Below are 25169 nucleotides of genomic sequence, written 5' to 3' on the forward strand. Positions count from 1 at the left end.
TTTTACTTGACATCTAAATTAACTCACGAGTCATAGACATGACTCAATGTGAGGGCTTTTTGCTCATAGTCCAACAACCATTTGTCATGTGGCACAAATGACATCAACAATGAGAGGGAATTTCTCTCTCCTATCACAGAAAACATGAATCTCCTAATTGGATCTCCTTGTAGCATTCAAAAACATGATTCGATGTCACAGAGTTGTAGATGATGAAATTCTATGAACTTAAAAAAAAACTTTATTTTTCACTGTTGAATTTTGATATTAAGTTTGGGTACTCTAGGACCGTCCATTTTCAATTCTATGATTTTTATTATTATTTTATATATGAGTTTTTTCATAAAATCTAGAAGGTTGTAGTGTTAGATTGACAATGGGATAATCCATGTGGTCTTAATGATCTATTTTAATATTTTAAATCGCAAAATTAAAATTTGTGAACAGAGGATGTGCGGGCAGGAGAGAGAATTTTCTCTCTATTATTGATGTCATTTGCACCACATGTCAAATTGTGAGCAAAAAAATCATTTTTGGGAAACAAATTGATATAATTGGGTGTCTATAGTATTGACCGAACCTATATTGATAAAGACATTTGGGAGACACTTAGGATCTTTGGTGTCTGTACAAGGATTAGAAACTTAGAATTAGTATTTCTTCCTTTTCAAGGGTGAGATGATAAAACTTCACAAACAACAAATATGGTACCTTTGGTGTCTCAACCTCCTTTTTCTTCATTAATTAAATAATCTGTCAAAAAAAGAAAAAAAACATCCATATATGGTATGAATTGCATTGACATATTAATGTGTAGTCTTTGTTGTGGCTGTGTTTTAATGATCTAACTTACCTAATAACGTATGGGCTTTTTATCACTTGTCATTTGATATTGTAGGAAGACATGGAACCTTTTGGAGATGATGTGGAATCATTTCTCTCCTAAGATGATGGGGATGGGTGGGACATTTTTGGTCTGTCAAAAATAAGTCCTACCCAGCATAATGCCCATAGTTTTTTACTTAAATTGTCTAACTAATAATTGATTATTTTTTTGTGTCAACTAACCCCTTTTTAACTCCGCCATTGTAAAATTAATCTTTTACAGTGCCAGTCCCAAGCCTGAATAAAGGAGGAGGGAATAGGATGATCCAAGGAGTACTAAAGTGCTAACAGGTATTGCTTTTCATCCTCTTTTTTTTCTCAAAACTTGTAGGTAATGTGGGACTAAACCTTCAACATACTAACTCTTTTTCTTGATGTATGACAGTCTGTTATCGACAAGGAGAGACCACCTTTGTTGAGCTCATTCTGATTAGGGATACACCTACATGAAGTTTATAACTATTTTGATTGGATTTTATTCTGTTATTATCTATGGCTAGCCTTGAGTTGAAAATTTTCCTGTACAGATTAGCTTCAAAGTCCAATATCCACAAGATTATCGAGAACTTTCAAGAGAGGACCTCAAGGATTTTAAGCATACTAGATATGGTAATGCCTAGTTCTCTAGCTATAGATATATTGTTTATTACAATTAGTTAGTCTACATTGGAAGTTCCTCCAAATATGAGAAGCAGTAGATATTTCATATAAAAAGCTTTGGGGATCATTAGATGGTTTATTCCATGTATACCTGTAGACAAGAGAAAATGTTCACTTTGAACCTCAATGCTACGTTGTTTGGAGTCGCCACCATTCTTTTTTGGAAATGGGTGTGAATGGGCACCCGAATCAATTCTTTTGAAAATCATTTTTTATGGCATTGTAGTGACTCTCAATCATGGAAAAGGTATGATCAACCTAAGATCTAAGTAAGGGGATTCGGTTAGAGAATGGGGAAGGTGTTAAGCACCCCATTCTCTCCACCTATGGTGGTTACTTTTAGATTTGGCCATTTTTGAAAAGAATAATATAACAAGTAAAGTACATGGGATGCATGAAGTGGGTGGGTGCATATGGTGTGTATGTATCTCTTTAGAAGAGGATTTGATGTTGGTGTTGACATAAGAAATATCTTATGAAAGAAGACATTCTATGGAGCCAACACACTTTTGCATGAGTTGAAATGTTGGTTTATGATTTTAGAGAAGTTCCATGAAAGGAGTTTTCTTAGATCTATAACCTTAGTGCATGCATGTTTAGCTAGAAACTTAGTGTTTTAACCCCATCAAGAGAGTTACACATTTCTTCATCATAGCCAACATGTGTGATGTGTGTGCATAGTGTACATTATGATGCATGATATGAGAATGGGTTAAAAAAAGGTTTCAACCTCCATCCTTTCGACCAAACAGCCTCAAGCATTCCATGCCCAAGGTTGAGGTTCAATCTACTCGGGATGAAGGAGGGTTCTCTATTACATCCTAAAAGACTTCTAAAAATAATAAAAAAGAGGGATAGAAGAAGAAGATGCAAGTTAAAAAATAAATAAATAACTATTGTCCCACCTTGTCCCTTTTGGAAGTCTTGAAATAACTTGAGCTTGAGTAATGAACTTGAGAGTTGAAGGATGTAGTTGAGGGTTGAGAGATGAGAGATGAGTAGAGAATTTGGTAGAGTTTTAGGTTGAGAAATGGGGGCTTGAGAGCATGAATTGTTCATAGAAAATGAGGGTATTTATAGAGTTTTTGGAGAACTTTTGGGGATAAAGTGGTCCAACCCTAAAAATAAAGAAAAGGGACATGAGGTTTAAGTAATTTCTTTTTGGATTTTTCATTTGTATGGGGGTAAAGATGACATTTGTGAAGAAACCCTAAAAGTATTCTTTGATCTTTGGTTTTTTGGTAAATAGAGGTGAGAGAACAAAAGTACTTTTGGGAGGGTGAATAAGGGAGTGACATTTGTAAAGGTGGAGTGGTAGGTAAAAAGTAGATCTTGGTTCATTTGTAAATAATAAATAAAGCAAGGGTGGAAGTATAATTTTTGAAATGGACCAATGGGAGAACAAAAGTATTTTTGGGAGGGTGAATGGGAGCATAACATGTGTAAAGGTGAGGTGGTAGGTGAAAAGTAGATCTTGGTTCATTTGTAAATAACAAATAAAGCATGGGTGGAAGTATATTTTTGAAATGGACCAATGGGAGAACTCCATGTATGTACTTGAAGATTCTCACCTTTTGAGGGCATAATGGGAAGTTCTCTCACCTTTATGGATTATTACTAAAGACCAAATAACCTTTTTGGTTTCACTAAACTTTTTGAGAAGGGCATTCTTGAATTTTCACAAAAGAAAAGTTGACCCTCCAATTAGATGATGCATTGGGCATTGGGGACTTATGAGGTATCAACATGTGTCTCTTATGAAGGGGTGAGAGAATGGACTTGGAGTGAGTTTGATATTGGGCTTAGAGAATGGATTTTGTCTTGGGCTTAGTTTGGGCTAGAAAATGGATTTAGGTTATGGGTTTAAAATGGCATTGGGTTTTGGGCTAGGTAATGGATTTGGGTAATTGGGTTTAGGACTAAGAGAATGGGCTTGAATTTAGGTTAAAAGACGGACTTTGTTTTGGGCTTAGATTTGGTTAGGGAGTGGACCATGGTGAGGGTATGGGTGATGGATTGGTTAATGGAGAATGAATACGAATTGGGAGTGGCTTAGGGACAAGGTTGAGCATGCAAACTATATGACATGATGCATGTATGCATGAAAATGATGCCAAGTGGCAATGCGGGCCTGTTGAGAGGTTTAAGTCCTAAATTGAAATCAATTTGAAGAAATATGAATTTTCCTAATGGGTTCGTGCAAATTGGGGTATTTACAATACCATAGGGCAGTCAGTGACACAGTCCCCTAATATCATGGACCTTGTCAAGTGCGATGGAGCTGTGTTGTACTATGGTGGGAGGTGTTGGTCATTGGGGGTTACTCCGACCGAAGCACAGATAAAGGATATTGCAGAGTGGTTGCTTGCCCATCATGGGAACTCTACGGGGTTGAGTACAGATAGTTTAGCTGATACGGGTTACCCGGGTGCGACTTTGCTTGGGAAAGCAGTGTGTGGTATGGCTGCAACATCGATTGGACCAAAAGATTTCTTGTTTTGGTTTAGGTCTCACACTGCAAAGGAAGTCAAATGGGGAGGAGCTAAGCATCATCCTGAGGATAAAGATGATGGAAGAATGCCCCCAAGGTCATCTTTTAAGGCTTTCCTTGAAGTCGTAAAAAGTAGGAGTTTGCCTTGGGAGGTTTCTAAGATCAATGCCATTCACTCTCTTCAACTTATTATGTGAAATTTGCTTCAAGGTATTGAGGAAAGTGGTCCTCAGAACACAACTCCTGCCCAACTGGATGACTTGGAGATGCAGGGGATGGATGATCTTAGTTCGATGGCATGTGAGACGGTCAGACTGATTGAGATAGCAACAGCTCCCATTTTTGCAGTTGATTCGGCTGGGCTTATTAATGGATGGAATACTAAAACTGCTGAATTGACAGGTTTAACGGCTAGTGAAGCCATGGGGAAGTCACTGGTTAATGAGATTGTGCATGAGGAATCCTATGTAGTTGTTGAAAGTCATCTATCAAGAGCTTTGCGAGGTATGTGTTTCTTACAAGAATGATCAAAAGATCATGGTAATTGTTGACGATACATAATTCAATCATACTATCTTGATGGAAATGTCGTTTTTGTGTTCTATGCTTTGCATGATCTTTATCGTTTCTATATATAGTGGTGTAGTATCTTCTTTCTCTAGTAATAGCACTCGTTGCATACGAGAGAGTGTGAAAATAAGATATTAAAGGGTTTTCTCTTTAGAATTTGAAGCCCATTAAAGCATTTTTTTTAATGACCATGATACGTGGTAAAGAATTGGTTTTTTCTTATAATGAGTTATCTATTTTATTTTTATCCAATAGAGAGAACAGGGTATGTATGCAAATCATTATTTTTGATTCTGTGTGAGGCTTACACCTCCCTAAAGTTAGACTCATTAAAAACATGCTGAGGTGCAAAGAAATGTAAAAACTAGTTAAGGTTTACGTCTAGCGGTACCAAAAGATGCTCAAAATCCAAAAGGCATATGCCTTAGAGTGAGGTGTACACCTCACATGAATTTTCTGCTAATTTTCTATTATTTAAATAATATATTAATCGTATTTTCTATTTTCTTCCTCCCTTATTCTTTTCTTTATTCTCTTCTTCTATTTCTTTGTTTTTACTGACATGCAACATGATTGGAGCATTTATAAATAAATTCAAATATAAGCTAACAATATATGCTAAGTAAGTTGTTGAATTCTTTTGATTCTTAAATAATTTTTGTAATATTTAGTATTATGAAGATTAAAATTATTTTTAAAAAAAATTTGTATTTAGGTATATTATTGCATTATAGTTATTACTGCTGAGACTTTCAATTATTTTATATTATTACTAATCTAGTGGATTAAAACTTGGAATTCAATTCTATAGATTTGAAATTTGAAATTTGAAATTCAAAATATGTCGTAGCTATCCTAAAAATTAATTATCTTTATTTGCTATGTTATTTATTAAAAAAAATTCGATCCAACACTTATGCCTTGAGATGCCTAGCTAGGCAGTGCCTCACTCATGCCTCAGCGTCCGATAACATTAATGTAAGTAAATTAAATTTTGGAGATTTTAGTTTTTCCATATTTTTTCTTGTTTAGTTTCTTTTCTCATTAACATTGTTGTCGTTTCATCTACTACACAACTGTTTATCAATTGTTCATCTTCCCCAGGTGAGGAGGATAACAACGTTGAGTTAAGATTGAGGACTTTAAAACCTTCTGTTGCAGTATGGTTATCACAGAACTTCCTCTAGACCATTCTTAGAGGTCTTAGAATGGGCTGATTTTTTGTGAGAATGATCTCTACGGTGAGGAGATCATTATATGATGTTAGATACTACACATATGGACAATCCATTGCATCACCAATCGTGGGGGCTTCCACTCTGTTCCTAGAAGCCCACACTTTGGGTTGAGGTTCTACAAGAGGAACATTGGAGGGGATCTGTTTCATTGTACATCAACTCCTCATATGTGATATGTCCCATATTCACTCACAATCAATAGAGTAAATTTAGCGAAATTTGGTTTCAGATAGTGGCTGACTCACTATTTGATCCAGTTCAACCAAATGTTTGGTTCAACTTAGTTTGTTATTATTGTCATCTATGTGAATCATTTATTATTCCATTAAATTCTTATATTATTTTATATCTGCATATTTTTCAAGAGAGTGAAGAAAAATACTTGGCAATGACTTCTGTATTCGGTTACTCTAACAACAAACCATTGACGTTCTTTAAGATGAAAACTTCCGAAAAGTTCATTGGAATCACAATAGGAGCGATGTTGGAGGAGATACAAGGCCTATATCAACACCACCATCAGCCATGCTTCCTGTATCTCTCAAGTGAAGTAATAAAGGTCTGTGTTTATTACTTGCATTCTAACACAATTTTTTAAAATTTTCTTAATCAAATTGAAAAATCTCTAATTTTTAATTAAAGCAAATCCTAGAAAAATTTTAGAAGATGCACATATCCTACTTAAAAACCAAGAAGAAGTAATAGAGAAAGTAATGAAAAATCCTAAATTTCTTATGAGTATATATAGTTGGGGTCCGGCGGGTTGGTGGGGTGAGGTAAGTCAAAATCGTCTCTGTCCTGAAATCGATTTGATTTTTCATTTTTAATGCCAAAACCACCCCAAGGATAGGGTAGGGCGAGACAAAATTACCATCTCTACACACTAGACCATACTTAACTAATAACTTTTTTTTGTATAACATTTATTTTAGAATAATATTGTTGAAGTGACCTCAAGGTTGTACCTCATATCTCACATCTTAACGTGAAAGTGTGCAAGAACATTGATGTTTTTCATCGAGATACGAGTCAAAAAATATATATGGTTCATACACACTTTCATGTTAGGATGTGTGATATCAGTAATGTTAAATCGTAAGCATGCTTGCTATACAATCAAGTATTATTTTTTTTTTTTACGAAAATTGTTGAACCAAAATATTTTATAAAATAAAGAGGACATAGTAACAGATTACAAATAATATCTTAAGATGAATTATTGAGAGGAGTAGCAGATTTTAAAATTTAGTCGGGTCCTAAGAACAGTCATGGCACGAGAGCAAATTCTCGTCTAAATATTTTATATAATTACAAATTTATAATAAAAACGTATATAACGCTTCCTAACTAAAATCTGTTACCTCTTGAGCCCTTCTTGTATGTGATTTTATTTTTTTATGTTGTATTTTTTTCTATGATATAAAATTTATTTATTGATTAAAATGAAATTAGGGATATTTAACAAGCCAATGGTCCAACCAGGCCAAAATTACCAAACTTAGGCTAACCCGAACTCAACTGGATTTTACAAGATCAAACTTGGGTTGAGCTCGGGTTAGTGAGCTCAAGCCCGATGGTCGGATTGAGTTGAGCTCAGGTTGAGGGTTCTACCACATGGATTGAACCTGAGTTTACTGCCCAGGTTGCAACCCTACTAGTAATGATCTGCACAATTAAACAACGATGATTCCAAATTACCAAAGACAAGTAGCAGAAAAGAATCATACGAAGGGTGTGGAGTTTAATTCTAACCACCTTAGATAGTTAAACTTAAAAATATAAAAATGATACAAAACTCGACCGGGTATTAATAATGTTAATTAACATATATAATTTGAAACTCTTAAATAATTCAGCTCACCCAATTTAAGAAAAGTTACTAAAATTAACAAAACAAAACTATCCTTATCAATACTAGAAGCTCTAAAAAAACAATACTAGAAAAGCCAATACAACAAGTGCAGAGAAGACGTACGACAGAGGATTCTGCTCCCATAAACAAACTATCTATAACCATAACCAGAAGTATAAACGCAAAACAAACAAAACCATTGAACAAGTCCTAAGCCGATCAGCATCGCTTGAGTCTACAGTATAATTCCTTAGGGGTGTGCACGGGACTGCATCGACATGGATCCACCACCACCATCACCTCCACCATCTCCACCACCACCACCACCAAGTCCATCATTACCTCCACCATCACCTCCACTAAGACGTCTACCACCACGACGTCCACCATCGCCACCAAAACATGTACAATTGTAAAAGAGAAACGAGAGCAAAGACAGGGTACTTAATAATGAAGAGAGTTAAAGGGGAATTAGATGAATGCGAGAGAGGTGAAAGAGGAAGTTAAGATTGAAGAAATCAAGGATACTTTGAAGGAGGAAGAGTCTACGGAAGTGGAAGAAAAGATTATTGATGTGGATAGAGAAATCTGGTAGTCCAGCAGCTCATGTCCAATTCCCCTTGTAACTTATTGTTATTTATTATTAATTACGGTATTTTATCTGATTAATGATTATGGTGGGGCTGTCAATGGATCGAATAAAGGTTGATTTGGTACCAATTTCTGATAAGGATCCGATAGCAGTTCATTCAAAAAACAGAACTAGCAAGACACAAATCAAATCCCATACCAATTGGAAATTCTCAAAAAAACAAAAAGAAAACCTTTATTCCTTATAGATTTTACAAAAACTCTCAATAATCACATACCAATGATTTTCCTAATCGAGTAATACAAACAGGGATTTAATGTGATTCTCACAGTGAAAAACAAAGTCCCCCAAGGATTTTCCTAATCAGAAATAGAAACTATCAATAACCAGAAATAGAAAGGCAAAACAAACAAACTTATTGAACAAGTCCCCTAAGCCGATGTGAATCACCTGCATCAACCGTATAATTCCTTAGGGGAGCTGCTGCTGCTGCAACGAAGTGCACGGGACTACATCGACAAGGATCCAGGTATTCCCATCTCCACTTCCACCACCACCACCACCACCATCATCTCCACCTCCACCACCACCACCACCACCATCACCATCACCATCATCTCCATCTCCACCACCACCACCACCACCATCACCACCAAGTCCACCATCACCTCCACCTCCTCCAATGGGACGTCTACCACCATCACCACCACGACGTCCACCAATACCACCAAAACATGTACAATTGTAGAAGAGAAACGAGAGCAAAGACAGGGTACCGATGAAACAAGCCACCCACTTGATATTTGGTGGAAGAACCAAACGTATGGAAATGAAGATTGCAAGTGCTTCAAATACAGCTCCCATTATTTTAAGGACTTTAGAGGTTTTGGGACAATTCGAAGGGACTGAAATCCCAATAAATGAAGTTGAGAAGGCTAGTAAAAAGAACAATGTGACTAAGTAGAAAGAAGGAGGAATGTATGGTCTATTCTGGTAATAGAAATCCACAACAGCAATTGCAATTTGAGAGTACTGATTCAGTCTCATCTTTCCCGGCCTTCTTTTTAGCTCTTTAGGGTTTCAAGAGAAAGAGAGAGCTAGAGACAACCCCGAACGAAGAGGAGTGTATGATAGCAGGAATCGTGAACAATTGAAGAAGAAGAAGAAGAAGGTGGGTTCGAATCTACAAAACTCTTCTTCTTCTTCAGGGGGTGTGGAAAGAAAAGAAATGTGGGAATGAGAAAGGAGAGTGCGTTAATTTATAGGTGAAGAAATTGATAGGAAAGGTAGAGCTTTAGACAACCCCGTGACGTCATGGATCTATATGTTGGCAATAAAGGAAATTGATATAAAAGTGGGGGCCACAATTTTGCCTTCAATCTAGAACAAGCACAGATTTTCAGTAGATGGATAAAAATTAATATAAAAAATGCCAAAACCTTTCTTATAATGTCTGTTGGAAATTGTCAACAGTTGTAAAAAATGGATAAGATTTGAAAAATGTTATGATTGCGGGTCTCCAAAACTTGGTTTGTAAATTGGGTGGAACTAATCTTTCTTTGGTTCGGACCTGGATTGAGTTGGCCCGGTGTAAATTTCCTAAACCCAAGTCCCTGTCATAATGCGGGCTTTCGGGCCAGACCCTAAATATTTAAATTGAAGAAACAAGTAGGACCCACAAAATAGCATTAACCATCTACATACCTTGCCACTACATCTGTTATTTATTATTAATTACGGTATTTTATCTGATTAATGATATAAAATAACATTAACCATCTACGTCTGGTCAACTACGACTCCTGATAGCATTGCCACCATATCTTAGCTTACGTCCCACAGGACACTTGATTTAGCACAAAAAAAAAGATCGATGCAAGTTGCCAGTTTCCCTTTTAATTATTCTAAAGCCCTTCAACTCTTAACACAAATATAGAATAACTCGTAGAAAAGTGAGTACCGACTTGCGGATTGTACATGAAGGAGCACGATTGAAAAAGGAAATTGAAAAAAAAAAAAAAACCCCAAATTTAATAAATATTAATCACAAAGATAATATAAAATTTTCAAAATTTACATTTATGAACCAAAATAACGAAGAAATAAACTAGGTTTTACGTCTCGTCTCATCTCATCCATGGACAAGATCGAGTTGTCTTGAATGAGTCAACTCGTTTTGGATGTGATTTTATATTTTTATGTTGTATTTTTTCTATGATATAAAATTTATTTATTTATTGATTAAAATAAAATTAAGGATATTTATGTTGTATTTTTATTGTATTTTTTCAGCCTGGGGACTAACATTTTGGAAGCTAACAAGATTGAAGATAAAGGTAGGACCACAAAAGTACTACTAAGAGTGGATTCTACTTTCGTCTTCAAATCTTATTAAGTACTTTGAGCCTCAGGACCACTTTAGTATTAGATTTGAAGACAAAAGTACCACTAAAAATGGGTCCAACTTTTGTCTCCTTTAATTCCAAGACCATTTTCTTCATTATTTAACAAGCCAATGGTCCAATCGGGCCAAAATTACCAAACTCAGGCTAACCCAAACTCAACTGGATTTTACAAGATCAAACTTGGGTTGAGCTCGGGTTAGTGAGCTCAAGTCCGATGGGTCGAATTGAGTTGAGCTCAGGTTGAGGGTTCTACCACATGGATTGAACCTGAGTTTACTACCCAGGTTGCAACCCTACTAGTAATGATCTGCACAATTAAACAACGATGATTCCAAATTACCAAAGACAAGTAGCAGAAAAGAATTATACAAAGGGTGCGGAGTTTAATTCTAACCACCTTAGATAGTTAAACTAAAAAATATAAAAATGATACAAAACTCGACCCGGTATTAATAATGTTAATTAACATATATAATTTGAAACTCTTAAATAATTCAGCTCACCCAATTTAAGAAAAGTTACTAAAATTAACAAAACAAAACTATCCTTATCAATACTAGAAACTCTAAAAAAATAATGTTGGAATTAGAGGGTTGAATTACAAAACCCTTTAATATTCATTTATTTGCAACCATATGGTAAATCGATCTATTAATCATAGGGTATTTAAATCCCATGTTTGCTTTATGCTTTTTACTTTATTGCTTTATGTTTAGTTGAATGTTTTGATTTTGCCTTGAGTAATTTTAGTCCCACATCGACTAGAAGAAGAATTGATTTGCAATTCTTAAGTAGTTGTGCTTCTAATAGCTTTAAAGTGGATAGAAGTAGTGGGCGGGCTCACGCGCGCACACGGGGGTCCAAGAGGGAAACCCATGGTTCTAATAGGAATTTGGATCCACCGGTCCGAAAACCTTAATGCGTGTGCGCACGTACGACAACATCATCGAGTTCGAAGTTACGTTCCAATTTAGAGTACCCTTTTAGATACGTGGGTTGTTGGATCCTGCAGAACGAACGCCTACAGACTGTGGTACCGTAGCAGGGGCGAATTTCGTTTTAGGACAGTGCTTTGTGCACACCTCAACCATTTCTTTTTAGGTAATATTTTCTATTACATTCAATTTAAAAATCAAGATTTATTTCTAACTTCTTCTCTCTCTGCCATAAGAAACCAGTACATCAAAAATAACAAACAATACTAGAAATACCGTTGATGATTAATACCCTGCATTCTATTTGTAGTTCCCTAGTGATATAAGCACACCAATGTGTCGTACAATTCACCCACCTCCAGCCCAGTCTGACGAGGCATGGACCAAGTTCGACTAGTGTAACTAAACCAGTTTGGTTTTAGATACAAGGCCTAGCCCAGTTCAAGTTTGGGCTCGGGTTTGAGAGCTTGCCAGCCCACCTTAGTTAGGTTACATGCAACATTATATACGTTTATAACATTATATAAACTAAGGCGGTTAAACGACCCTTCACATCACTCTTCCTAAATTTGAGAGCTTTCCTCTGTTTCTATATTAACATTGAATCCACCAACTCCATTAAATTTCCTCTCTCCTTTAGCGACGCGTGGGTCTTGTGCTAATGTGCGTCAGGTTGTGCATACACACTTGAATTGCATGAGGGACGTGATGGGTAGTCTTGTAAGGATGTCTATGGTGATCTCTCCATTCCATGGTTTTTAAACTCGGTATTTAGTATCGTCTTGTTCACATCTGATATCGAGTTGACTCAAATGATACGTCTCGTCTCGTTCGACATTGAGATAATGGTTTTTAACCATTTAAAAAATCTGAAAATTTCTGAAAATTTCAGAATTGATTTCTATTAAAAAATGAACCCCCCAAAAAATATAAAATTAAAAAAAAATCATAATATACCTATCAAAATAAATAAATTAAATATTTAAATTGTTACGTTGTTTCATTTTCATTGCACAAGTGTACCAAACTTATTTTTCAAACACAATATTTAAAGAACACCAAATTTACTATAAAAAATATCAATTAAAACACTAATTTTAATTCGATAAAATATAAATACATGATAACAAATAGGTTCATACATGCAAAAATAATTGAAAAACATTAATAACACTCAGTTTGAGTTTAGAGTAATTCGAATCTAAGGCAAACATTAACTAAGAAAGACTTGTAAAAATAGAAATCATGAAAGTAAAGCGCTACAATGAGATGAGTTGAAATTTGCACCGATATCCGATAGAACATGTAACCCACTCACCTACAAAAAAATATTTTGAATAAAAAATTAAATCGATAAATGATTAATTAGATATATTTGATAACAAATTAAAATCACATACACATTACATGGAAGAAGCTAAATTTTACTTGATTTGGAGGAAGATGAAGTAAATCCACTTTTCACTTCGATTTCTTCTTGAATCGGATGAAGAAGATAAATTTTTTTCCAAACCCTTGACTTTTTTTCTTCACTTGGTGAAGAAGATCTGTTATGGTGAAAGCGTTAGATGAGATTTTTTTAATGGGTTAGCACAGTTTTTTCTAGGTGATATCTAGGAAGTCTCTGAAAAATGGTGAAGCTAAACTTTGGCATGTAAAGAATCCCTTAGATTTGCAAAACGCTTCGTAATTTTGAAATAATCTTCACCAAACACTTCCATTGTAACAAGTATAAAAGAGTCTATTATATATGTTTGGGCAGTTTTAGGATAACTAAAAAGCAAATTATGGCTTCTTGTCTCCTTCATAGTTTATATGTACTCGTTTCTTTTTTCCTTATTGTTTCTTTTCTTTGACTCATCCTTTGCAAGAGTGCTTGTGAAGATTACTAAGGTCTTGCTTAACCAGCTTTGCTCTTAGACTAATGATCCCAATTTATGTGTCAACATTTTGAGTTCCGATCCTCCAGACACAACAGATTTTCAAGGCCTCTTATTAGATTGAATCCTGACCCATTTGGACCTATTGAATTCAACTCTAATAGAAATTCTAACCAAACCTAAATGACTAAAACAATTAACAATTAACAATTTTCATATTCTCACACTCAACAAAATTATCAAATACATGTTTGGTATAAAAGTAGTGATGTTTGGATTCCAATCAATGTTGTGTATTCAATTGTGTCGTATCCTGGAAGCAAGATTGACATAACTTCTTCGCACGCTCTTAATCACAACCTTTGCTCCATATCCATCTTTGTAACAGCTTTGATCTTAGTACAACATTATATGTATCTCCATTTCTATCTAATACTCTCATACTAAAATGTATCTGTGTTCCTAGAAAGAATATTTTATAGACAGAAAAAAATGGGTTTGATCTTAATTATGACTGGTCCTAAGAATGATCAAGGTGGTCTCTAGTGTTCCTCTACTGGCATCTTGACTCCAGTGCTGGAAATGGGTCCCCTGTGTTAGAATAGTTCCACCTCGCCTGGGTACTATTGGGAGGTACAATGTATAAAGCGGGGCAACCCTCTCCTTGCAAGCCGGTTTTGTGAGAATGAGTTAGGTCCATGGGTTTTTAATATGATATCAAAGCAAGTGATCTCAAGGATGGGTAGGTTAGTATCTCCAGCTCTGCGTGGAGAGGGGAGAGTCAAGCGTCTTCAACCCTGACGTTGACGGGGAGTGTTAGAATAGTCTCACATCGCCTGGGTACTATTGGGAGGTGCAATGTATATAACAGAAGCAACCCTCTCCTTGCAAGCCGGTTTTGTGAGGATGAGTTAAGCCCATGGGCTTTAACAACCTTGGACTACAAAAATGAAGAAAAAAAATGAAAAAGTAAACCAATAAAGCTAATGAGAGGACTAAAACCCATCAATGGTTATTTTTCAAAATACTCATGAAAGTATTTCTATTTTTCATTTTACTGGTAAACGTTAAGGTTTTAGTGTCATTACAGAATGACAGTTTTCTAACATAGCGACGCTTCCAAGACTTACTAAGGCTGGCCACGGCCCATAGGCTATCCCATGTGAAGTGGGGTAACATAGCTGGTTACCCAAATTCACATGGCATGCTTGACTAGCGTAATCAAGCCACAGTTTTTAAATTATATTGCTTTCTAGGAAATTTTTTTTTTTTTTTTCAAGAGTCAAATTTATTGCCGTGAAACCATCTACTAAGACCTCTGTAAAATAAACAAAAAAAATCATTGTTATTGTAGTCAAAATATATCAAATGATTTCAGTAGGAAACTTAATACTTTTTCTACACATAATTTTGTAATTTGCACTATCGGTCTATACTTTGTCAAATTGTGTGAAAAGAAATTAAGCAAGGTAAAACATAAAGACAGTAACTTACTGACTGTTGCAGTATCTCCTTTGAGGCATGAGCGGTCAGATGTGCTCACTGTCTCTTTCATTCCTTCTCCAATAAAAATAATGTTTATCTTAGTTGGACTGACATCTACATTTTCTCTGTAGATGCCCAACTTGATGAAGACACAATGTTTTTTTAGCTTATCCTCACATTGAGCAAGAATAGTTATAGTATCCGATACTAATACTTACGTCCTTGTAATTATTTTTCTTGAAACAAGTATGCAATAACTATGAAGGAGAGAAGAGGCCATTCTTCTTTGTATTTCTTCTGTTTTGAAGAGGAGATGATAGTACTTGGATGGTGAAAGTGTTTGGTGAGATTTTTTTTTATGGATTAGTGTACTCATTTACTGTTGTTTCTTGGCAGATTTCTAGGAAATCTTTGATTTAAGTCAAATAATAAATAGTGAAGCTAAACTTGGCATTATAGAATTCCCCTCAAATCTACGAGGAACTTCGTGATTGTGAAATAATCTCACCAAACATTTCCATCATAACAAGTGTAAACGAGTCTCTTATATGTTTGTGTACTTCCAACAACAAAGCAAATTAAAGAAAGACATCTTATCTCCTTCATAGTTCTTACATGCTCGTTTCTTTTTCCTTGTTGTTTCTCTTCTTCAACCCATCCTTTGCAAGGGTGTCTGTGTATATTACTAAAGTCTTGCTTAACCCAACTATACTCTAAATCCGACAATCCTAATTTTTGTGATATGTTACTCATATTGAGTGGAACACGTATATAGAGAAAACAGGCAGATGCAGGAGTGGAGAGAGGGGAGTGTTGTGTTTCGAATGGAATGATAGTATCTATTTTTTAGGATTGTTAGGGACAAACTAATAGGTTGGGGGTGTGGGGGCAACGCTCCAACGGTACGGTATAGGGGTATTATTGAAATTTTCTAATACCTATTGTACAGTTAGGATTTACTATAAATTCATATGATGTAACCCTACTTTGATATAGTGAAATTCAGCTCTTCGCTCTTGTGGATGTAGGCACATTATTGAATCACGTTAAATCTATGAGTTTTTTTTTTTCTTTCTTGTTTTTCTTTTTTCATATTATTCATCATAATTGCCGCGCGTATCACAACACCAATTTATGTGTCAACATTCTAAGTTCTGATCCTCGTACAAAAACAACAGATCTTCAGAGAACCTAGGCGTATCTATCAATTTAGTATTGACAAATGCTACAGACACATACAACCATATCCGTTCCTTGCTTCCGAATACTACCGACCCTCAACTAAATAGGCGCCTCAGTCTTTGTTCTAGTGATTACAGAGGTGTTGTGGCAGCTCTCGACGCTGTTGCTGATCGCTTCCTACATAAGAGCCAAATAAAAATGTAATATAATTTTAATGGTGGATCTATAAGTGGGTATGCCAAATCATCTGCCATCCAATCTTCTGATTTGAAACACATATCTGTGAATAGCCATAAGAAGAGTCAATTTAATTTCTTGGACCTAGTTACATTTGTATCATATATATGGTTGGATTATCGACGTAGTTGGTCCTTCGAGAATAAAATTTGAGCCTATAACAAGGTTGTACAATCGAATCGAAGAGCCAAATTTTCGTTACTCTGTTGTAAGTTCTTGTAATCCAACCACCAAGGAATATCATGTAAGATCAAGAACTTGTTTGAACCAAAATTCTGAGTGCTACTCCAAGTACCTAAAATTTGTTGAGGAACAACCCTTTTGTGAAGGCTAATGAGCTATTTGAGCTTGACCGATTTAGACAAAAATTTGTGATTCGATTCATTATTGTTGTCGAAGGCCAATGAGCTTTACATAATACGATCTTCTTTAGGGATATCATGTAGAGCACAAGCCTTCCTTCTCTCTAAACAATTTATTGTAATGCCTTTGGAAAAGTTACTATTCTTCTGTTGCGTTGCATCAACAAATGTTTGTTTTGATTCGGATGAAAATCTCTACGAAAAAAATATAACTAGTTAGTGTAAAATTATTTTTATTCATCTCGTTATAGCTCATGGTTTTTAAACACGTCTGAGATCGAGACGTGTCGCCTGAGTTAATTCAGTATCGGAGTTGAACGAGACGAACTCACAAAGTCATTTTTGATTGAGATTTAGGGCTCACGTTCAATTTTTCGATTTGTCTCACGAGACGTCTCAAACATATTGACAAACTCGTCTGAGGAGGATAACAACGTTGAGTTAAGATTGAGGACTTTTGGGTAGCAGAAGGGGGTTGTATTTATTGTCGCCAATGCATGCTCAAGCTAGGACTACACTAACTTTGGTTGAAGCCTTGAGGTATTCCTTTTGCTCTACAACTTTCACCATGATGTTTTCACATGGTGCTAAGAAATCTAATTAATCCTGTAACGAGCAAATGGCCCAAATAATGTAATACTCTACTTTTGCAAGCTAAACACAAATTTGTTTGTGCCTGTAAAACCTTCTGTTGCAGTATGGTTATCACAGAACTTCCTCTAGACCATGCTAAGAAAGCCCTAGAGGCTTTATGCCTGCCAGTTGTAACTCCATATATATATATATATATATATATTAATTATATGATGTTAGATACTACACATATCGACAATCCATTGCATCACCAATCATGGGGGCTTCCACTCTGTTCCTAGAAGCCCACACTTTGGGTTGAGGTTCTACGAGAGGAACATTGGAGGGGATCTGTTTCATTGTACATCAACTCCTCATATGTGATATGTCCCATATTCACTCACAATCAATAGAGTAAATTTAGCGAAATTTGGTTTCAGATAGTGGCTGACTCACTATTTGATCCAGTTCAACCAAATGTTTGGTTCAACTTAGTTTGTTATTATTGTCATCTATGTGAATCATTTATTATTCCATTAAATTCTTATATTATTTTATATCTGCATATTTTTCAAGAGAGTGAAGAAAAATACTTGGCAATGACTTCTGTATTCGGTTACTCTAACAACAAACAATTGACGTTCTTTAAAATGAAAACTTCCGAAAAGTTCATTGGAATCACAATAGGAGCGATGTTGGAGGAGATACAAGGCCTATATCAACACCACCATCAGCCATGCTTCCTGTATCTCTCAAGTGAAGTAATAAAGGTCTGTGCTTATTACTTGCATTCTAACACAATTTTTTAAAATTTTCTTAATCAAATTGAAAAATCTCTAATTTTTAATTAAAGCAAATCCTAGAAATTTTTTAGATGCACATATCCTACTTAAAAACCAAGAAGAAGAAATAGAGAAAGTAATGAAAAATCCTAAATTTCTTATGAGTATATATAGTTGGGGTCCGGCGGGTTGGTGGGGTGAGGTAAGTCAAAATCGTCTCTGTCCTGAAATCGATTTGATTTTTCATTTTTAATGCCAAAACCACCCCAAGGATAGGGTAGGATGAGACAAAATTGCCATCTCTACACACTAGACCATACTTAACTAATAACTTTTTTTTGTATAACATTTATTTTAGAATAATATTGTTGAAGTGACCTCAAGGTTGTACCTCATATCTCACATCTTAACGTGAAAGTGTGCAAGAACATTGATGTTTTTCATCGAGATACGAGTCAAAAAGTATATATGGTTCATACACACTTTCATGTTAGGATGTGTGATATCAATAATGTTAAATCGTAAGCATGCTTGCTATACAATCAAGTATTTTTTTATTTTTCTTAGGAAAATTGTTGAACCAAAATATTTTATAAAATAAAGAGAATTTTGGGGCAAACTCCAATTCAATTTGATATTTAACAGCCGGAAGTACTGGAGTCAAAACTCCACACTAAATCTAGATCACCTCAATTTACTCCTTATCCATCATTGAGAGAATATTTAGACAAACCAAAAATTTGAATCCAATCCAAAATTTTGATTTTTCATATTTTCTCGGATCGAATGAGACCATTGCAAGTTGCTAGCTCTAGTTTACGAAAAGTTTTACCAAATCTGCACTAAAAAAAAAAAAAAAATTTCTACGATCAAACAAAACATTTTTTTCCCTCAAAAAATAAATTAATAGGTCAACCATTTTTTCTACGGTCGTGACTGCACTGAAACTAAAACTAAAAGCCCACATTAATAATATCTAATCCATCATTGAGAGAATATTTCGATAAACCATATTAATCAAAGCCCACATTAATAATATCTACTAGTCCACAAGCCATAATAATAAAAATTAAAACAAAGAAGAGAATTTGTTCCCTATATATACCCACCTTCTCTCTTTCCCTATATGTAATGAAATCAAGAAGATTGAAGTGTTAATGATCTTTTAAAAACGACTCTATGTGGCCGTAGAAAAGCCAATACAACAAGTACAGAGAAGACGTACGACAGAGGATTCTGCTCCCATAAACAAACTATCTATAACCATAACCAGAAGTATAAACGCAAAACAAACAAAACCATTGAACAAGTCCTAAGCCGATCTGCATCGCTTGAGTCTACGGTATAATTCCTTAGGGGAGCTGCTGCTGCTGCAACGAAGTGCACGGGACTACATCGACATGGATCCAGGCATTCCCAACGGGTTGCCATCTCCACCTCCACCATCACCATCTCCACCATCACCTCCGCCTCCTCCACTGGGACGTATACCACCACCACCACCATCATCTCCACCATCACCTCCACCTCCACCTCCTCCAATGGGACGTCTACCACCACCACCACGAAGTCCATCATCAGCTCCACCATCACCACCAAGTCCATCATCAGCTCCACCATCACCTCCATCTCCACCATCACCTCCACCTCCTCCACTGGAACGTCTACCACGACGACGTCCACCATCGCCACCAAAACATGTACAATTGTAGAAGAGAAACAAGAGCAAAGACAGGGTACCGATGAAACAAGCCACCCACTTGATAGCTGGTGGAAGCACCAAACGTATGGAAATGAAGAATGCAAGTGCTTCAAATACGTCTCCCATTATTTGAAGGACTCTAGAGGTTTTGGGACAATTCGAAGGGACTGAATTCCCAATAAATGAAGTTGAGAAGGCTAGTAAAAGGAACAATGTGGCTAAGTAAAAAGAAGAAGGAATGTATGGTCTATTCTGGTAATAGAAACCCACAGCAGCAATTGCAATTTGAGAGTAGTGATTCAGTTTCATCTTTCCCCCGGCCTTCTTTTTTGCTCTTTAGGTTTTCAAGAGAAAGAGAGAGCTAGAGACAACACCGAACGAAGAGGAGTGTATGATAGCAGGAATCATGAACACTGGTTTTAAAGAAATGTGAGCATTGGAAAGGAGGCACTGTTATTTATAAAACTTTATAAAAAAAATCTTTTGGGGCCTGAGTCACCACCAGCACAAGAATGGAAAAGAACCATCGTCAAATTATCTCCAATGCCACATGAAATAATAGATTTTCTTATTTGAATAAGTTAATTGGTAAGCCAATGCCACATGGAATAATAGGTCATCATCAAGATAATCAGCCTACCAATCATTATTCCATGGTCAGACGACTTGGAGAAATTGGTAAGACGACTTGGAGAAATTTTATTGATTTTTAAACCACTTGACATAATTTTTATAATAACTCCCTTCTTTTTTAAAGAAAATTTATTTGGACTCGATGAAGAACAAGACTCAAGATATAATATACCGGAAATCACTAGAACTTTAGGGTATGTTTGATTGCATGGAAAGTCACTTTCCATGGAATTTGAAATCCATGGAAAATAGGTAGGGTTGGACAATCAAATTCTATTGTTTGATTTAACATGGATAAAATCATGGAAAAATATAAGAAAAAAGAAAAAGAGGAAAATGAGGAAGAAGATGATAGGAGGGGGAGAGGAAGAAGAAGATGACGAGGAAGAGGGAGGGGGGAGGATGTGGCGACGAAGGTGGCGGCGACGGTGGCGGCCATGACGGCGACGGCGACGGCGACGGTGGCGACCACAACGGCGACGACGACGACGGCGGTGACGGTAACAACGGAGGTAAGTGAGGAAGATGGGGGGAGAACGTGGTAGTAGTGGTGGCGGATGAGGTGAGGGATGGAGAAGAATGAGAAGAAGAAAGATAGAAGGTGGTCGAAGACGGAGCTGATGGGGACGGCGATGACGACGATGACGAGGTTAGTGTAATGATGGTGGTGGTGGTGGTGGTGGTGGTAGGGAAGAATTGATGATGGAAAATATGGGTGGGAAAGTGAAATCCATGATTTAGTGGACTTTTTGAATGGGGTGGAAAATGAATTCCATTTCCATATGCAATCAAACACTTGAAAAATATCATTTTCCATGGAAATTGATTTTCCACCCCATTTTCCATGTGCAATCAAACATACCCTTAAAGTTAAATTTGAATAATGTCCAAATCTTCACAAATATTATTCCATGTGGCATTGGCTTACCAATTAACTTATTCAAATAAGAAAATCTATTATTCCATGTGGCATTGGAGATAATTTGACAAGTATTTTGGATCACTGATTAAAGTATTGGGTCGGATTTTTAGTTTCTTACATATTATTTGATTCACGATGCTGACGACAAGTCGGCCCAGTCTGACGATTAATACCCTGCATTCTATTTGTAGTTCCCCAGTGATATAACCACACCAATGATTCAGCCATAAATCAACTTTCCCCGACATGTCTCTCTCTGTCTTTGTCTCTGTGCGTGGAAAAAAAAAAAGTGGATTATACTTTTGTCTTCAAATCTTGTTAATTACTTTGAGCCTCAGGACTGCTTTAATATTAGATTTGAAGACAAAAGTACTAAAAATGGGTCCAACTTTTGTCCCCTTTAATTCCAAGACCATTTTCTTCATTATTTAACAAGCCAATGGTCGAACCGGGCCAAGATTACCAAACTCAGGCTAACCCGAACTCAACTGGATTTTACAAGATCAAACTTGGGTTGAGAGCTTGGGTTAGTGAGCTCAAGTCCGATGGGTCGGATTGAGTTGAGCTCAGGTTAAGGGTTCTACCACATGGATTGAATCTGAGTTTACTGCCCAGGTTGCAACCCTACTAGTAATGATCTTCTTCACAATTAAACAACAATGATTCCAACTTACCAAAGACAAGTAGCAGAAAAGAATTATACGAAGGGTGCGGAGTTTAATTCTAACCACCTTAGATAGTTAAACTTAAAAATATAAAAATGATACAAAACTCGACCCGGTATTAATAATGTTAATTAACATATATAATTTGAAACTCTTAAATAATTCAGCTCACCCAATTTAAGAAAAGTTACTAAAATTAACAAAACATAACTATCCTTATCATAACTAGAAACTCTAAAAAAACAATACTAGAAATGCCGTTGATGATTAATACCCTGCATTCTATTTGTAGTTCCCCAGTGATATAACCACACCAATGTGTCGTACAATTCACCCACCTCAGCCTGCAGGGCTTTCAATGGATATAGGACTTTGGTCTTTAGTCCAACCCAGTCTGACGAGGCATGGACCAAGTTCGGCTAGTGTAACTAGACCAGTTTAGTTTTAGATACAAGGCCTAGCCCAGTTCAAGTTTAGTTTGGGCTCGGGTTTGAGAGCTTGCCAGCCCACCTTAGTTAGGTTACATGCAACATTATATACGTTTATAACATTATATAAACTGAGGCGGTTATACGACCCTTCACATCACTCTTGCTAAATTTGAGAGCTTTCCTCTGTTTCTCTATTAACATTGAATCCACCAACTCCATTAAATTTCCTCTCTCCTTTAGCGACGTGTGGGTCTTGTGATAATGTGCGCCAGGTTGTGCATACACACTTGAATTGCATGAGGGACGTGATGGGTAGTCTTGTAAGGATGTCTATGGCGATCTCTCCATTCCATGGTTTTTAAACTCGGTATTTAGTATCGTCTCATTCACATCTGATATCGAGTTGACTCAAATGATACGTCTCGTCTCGTTTGACATTGAGATAATGGTTTTTAACCATTTAAAAAATCTGAAAATTTCAGAATTGATTTCTATTAAAAAATGAACCCCCCAAAATCCATCGTTCAGCCCACTTGCAAATGACCCAAATGGAATTTTCAATTGGGTAATCTGTACTTCCATAGCCCACTTGCAAATGACCCAAATTTGATTTTTCATATTTTCTCGGATCGAATAAGATGAATCAAAAAGTTTAAAAAAAAAAAAAAAAAAAAAAAAAAAAAAAAACGGAATGAAAAAAACATACAATTACAGTCGGATCTGCTCCAGATCCAATCGGATCCTTATTAGATTGGTACTGAATAAACCTTTCTCCTAATCCATCATTGAGAGAATATTTAGATAAACCATACTTAATCAAAGCCCACATTAATAATATCTAATTGTCCACAAACCCTAATGATAAGATGAATCAAAAAGTAAACGTAGTAACAGATTACAAATAATATCTTAAGATGAATCATTGAGAGGAGTAGCAGATTTTAAAATTTAGTCGGGTCCTAGCAACAGTCATGGCACGAGAGCAAATTCTCATCTAAATATTTTATATAATTACAAATTTATAATAAAAAGGTATATAATGTTGCATGTAACCTAACTGATTTCGTGCATTTGATGCACCCATTAATTTCTCAAAATGTTTTGTCATTTTCTAATTAAAAATATATGCTTTGTAGTGCATTTCTTTGTTTAATTTGCTTACACCATAAACACACCAAAATTCAGCTTATATAGTTCGTTATATTTGAGTATTTTAATTGGGTGAAGATGAAATGTTACTTATTAGATTTGGAGATTCTACAATTGTAGACCTACCAATTAATTTGAGTATTTTCAATTAGAAGGGTCAATAACCTATCTCATTTTGAACATTGTAATGCTCCAAGATATATAAGAATTAAATTACCCTGAGTAGGACATGGTAAAAAAACATGTGCCTACTCATTTTGAATATTAAATATGGGTCCCTATCCGTGGCCAACAGTTTGGCAAATATTTTGGCAAACACTTTTTCAAAACATGGGTTAGAGGTCTTGGAATGGGCTGATTTTTGGTGAGGATGATCTCTACGGTGAGGAGATCATCCTCACCAAAAATCAGCTCATTCCAAAACTTCTAGCCCCATTTTACAAGTTGAAAAATCGTGAACCGTCCATTTTTTGTAAACCATTTTTGATGAGGTTAGAAGTTTTGGAATGGGCTGATTTTTGGTGATGATGATCTCCTCACCATAGAGATCATCCTCACCAAAAATCAGCCCATTCCAAGACCTCTAACCCATGTTTTGAAAAATGTGTTTGCCAAAATGTTTGCCAAACTGTTGGCCATTGAACGCTACTCATTAAATATATCCTAGGTTTTCGGACGGAAGAGACATCCATAGACTATTGAAAATGATCAAAATAACCTAATTTGCAAAACCTCTTGCCACAATACCTTTGAATCTTTACTAAGGTGATCGACTAGTAGCAAATCACTAATTATGGGTTGGAGTCCAAAGTCCTAACCTTAAAAGAATGCCGCTTTGTTAATTACGCTTTATGTCCTTGCATGTTTGAAAACAAAAGGAGAAAAAAATAAGTGCGACCTTTTTTTATTTTTAGTTCAAAGAAGATATTTTCAAGGTAATGGAAATCTTTAGAAAGGTAAATCAAAGATTTTAGGCAAGAACAGGGGTATTTATTAGTACACACTCTTCACCTTAAGGGCATTATTGGTATTTTGAAGCAATAAAGTCATATTCATGATTAAATAAAATGTTTTCTTTCAAAATGGGTTCCTTCCGCGAAGTTTCCTAAGGACCGTCGAAGGTGAACTTTATAGGAAAATGCTGAATGACACAAACATGTACAGCGATTCTCACAAGTCTGACGTGGGATGTGCACATAACCATAGATGTATTTCCTCATGATACGAGTAAAATAATCTACGATTATGTATGTATGTCCACGTCAGAATTGTGAGAATCACAGTAAAAGCCTTGTGTCACTCCAGTACGATTCAACTTTATAAACAGATTGCCAACCTGCATGTATTGAAGACTCCTCTCTCCTTTGTTTGGGGAAAGATGATACCGAATCACTACTCTCAAATTGCAATTGCTGTTGTGGATTTCTATTACCAAAATAGACCATACATTCCTTCTTCTTTTTACTTAGCCACATTGCTCCTTTTACTAGCCTTCTCAACTTCATTTATTGCGAATTCAGTCCCTTCGAATTGTCCCA

General features: G+C 35.9%; 1 protein-coding gene across 2 annotated transcripts; it reads left to right on the forward strand.

Annotated features, from left to right (window-relative positions):
- The first annotated feature begins 1188 nt into the window (after nt 1-1188).
- On the forward strand, nt 1189-17314 carry LOC147383346 (phytochrome B-like). 2 transcript variants are annotated; one of them, XM_086429349.1, is made up of 4 exons: nt 1203-1494; nt 3773-4540; nt 5711-5740; nt 17222-17314. In XM_086429349.1, exons 2-4 carry the CDS (start codon nt 4303-4305, stop codon nt 17293-17295), a joined length of 342 nt encoding a protein of 113 aa, XP_086285475.1. In that variant the 5' UTR covers nt 1203-1494; nt 3773-4302; the 3' UTR covers nt 17296-17314. The 2 variants fall into 2 exon arrangements, 1 of the variants encoding a protein (XP_086285475.1); XR_015173989.1 differs by lacking the exon at nt 17222-17314 and having other exon boundaries at nt 1189-1494; nt 3778-4540; nt 5711-5746.
- Nucleotides 17315-25169: the final 7855 nt, after the last annotated feature.

This window comes from Akebia trifoliata, chromosome 16 (genome assembly GCF_017979445.1).
Source record: "Akebia trifoliata isolate Shusen 1 chromosome 16, ASM1797944v1, whole genome shotgun sequence".
NCBI lineage: Eukaryota > Viridiplantae > Streptophyta > Magnoliopsida > Ranunculales > Lardizabalaceae > Akebia > Akebia trifoliata.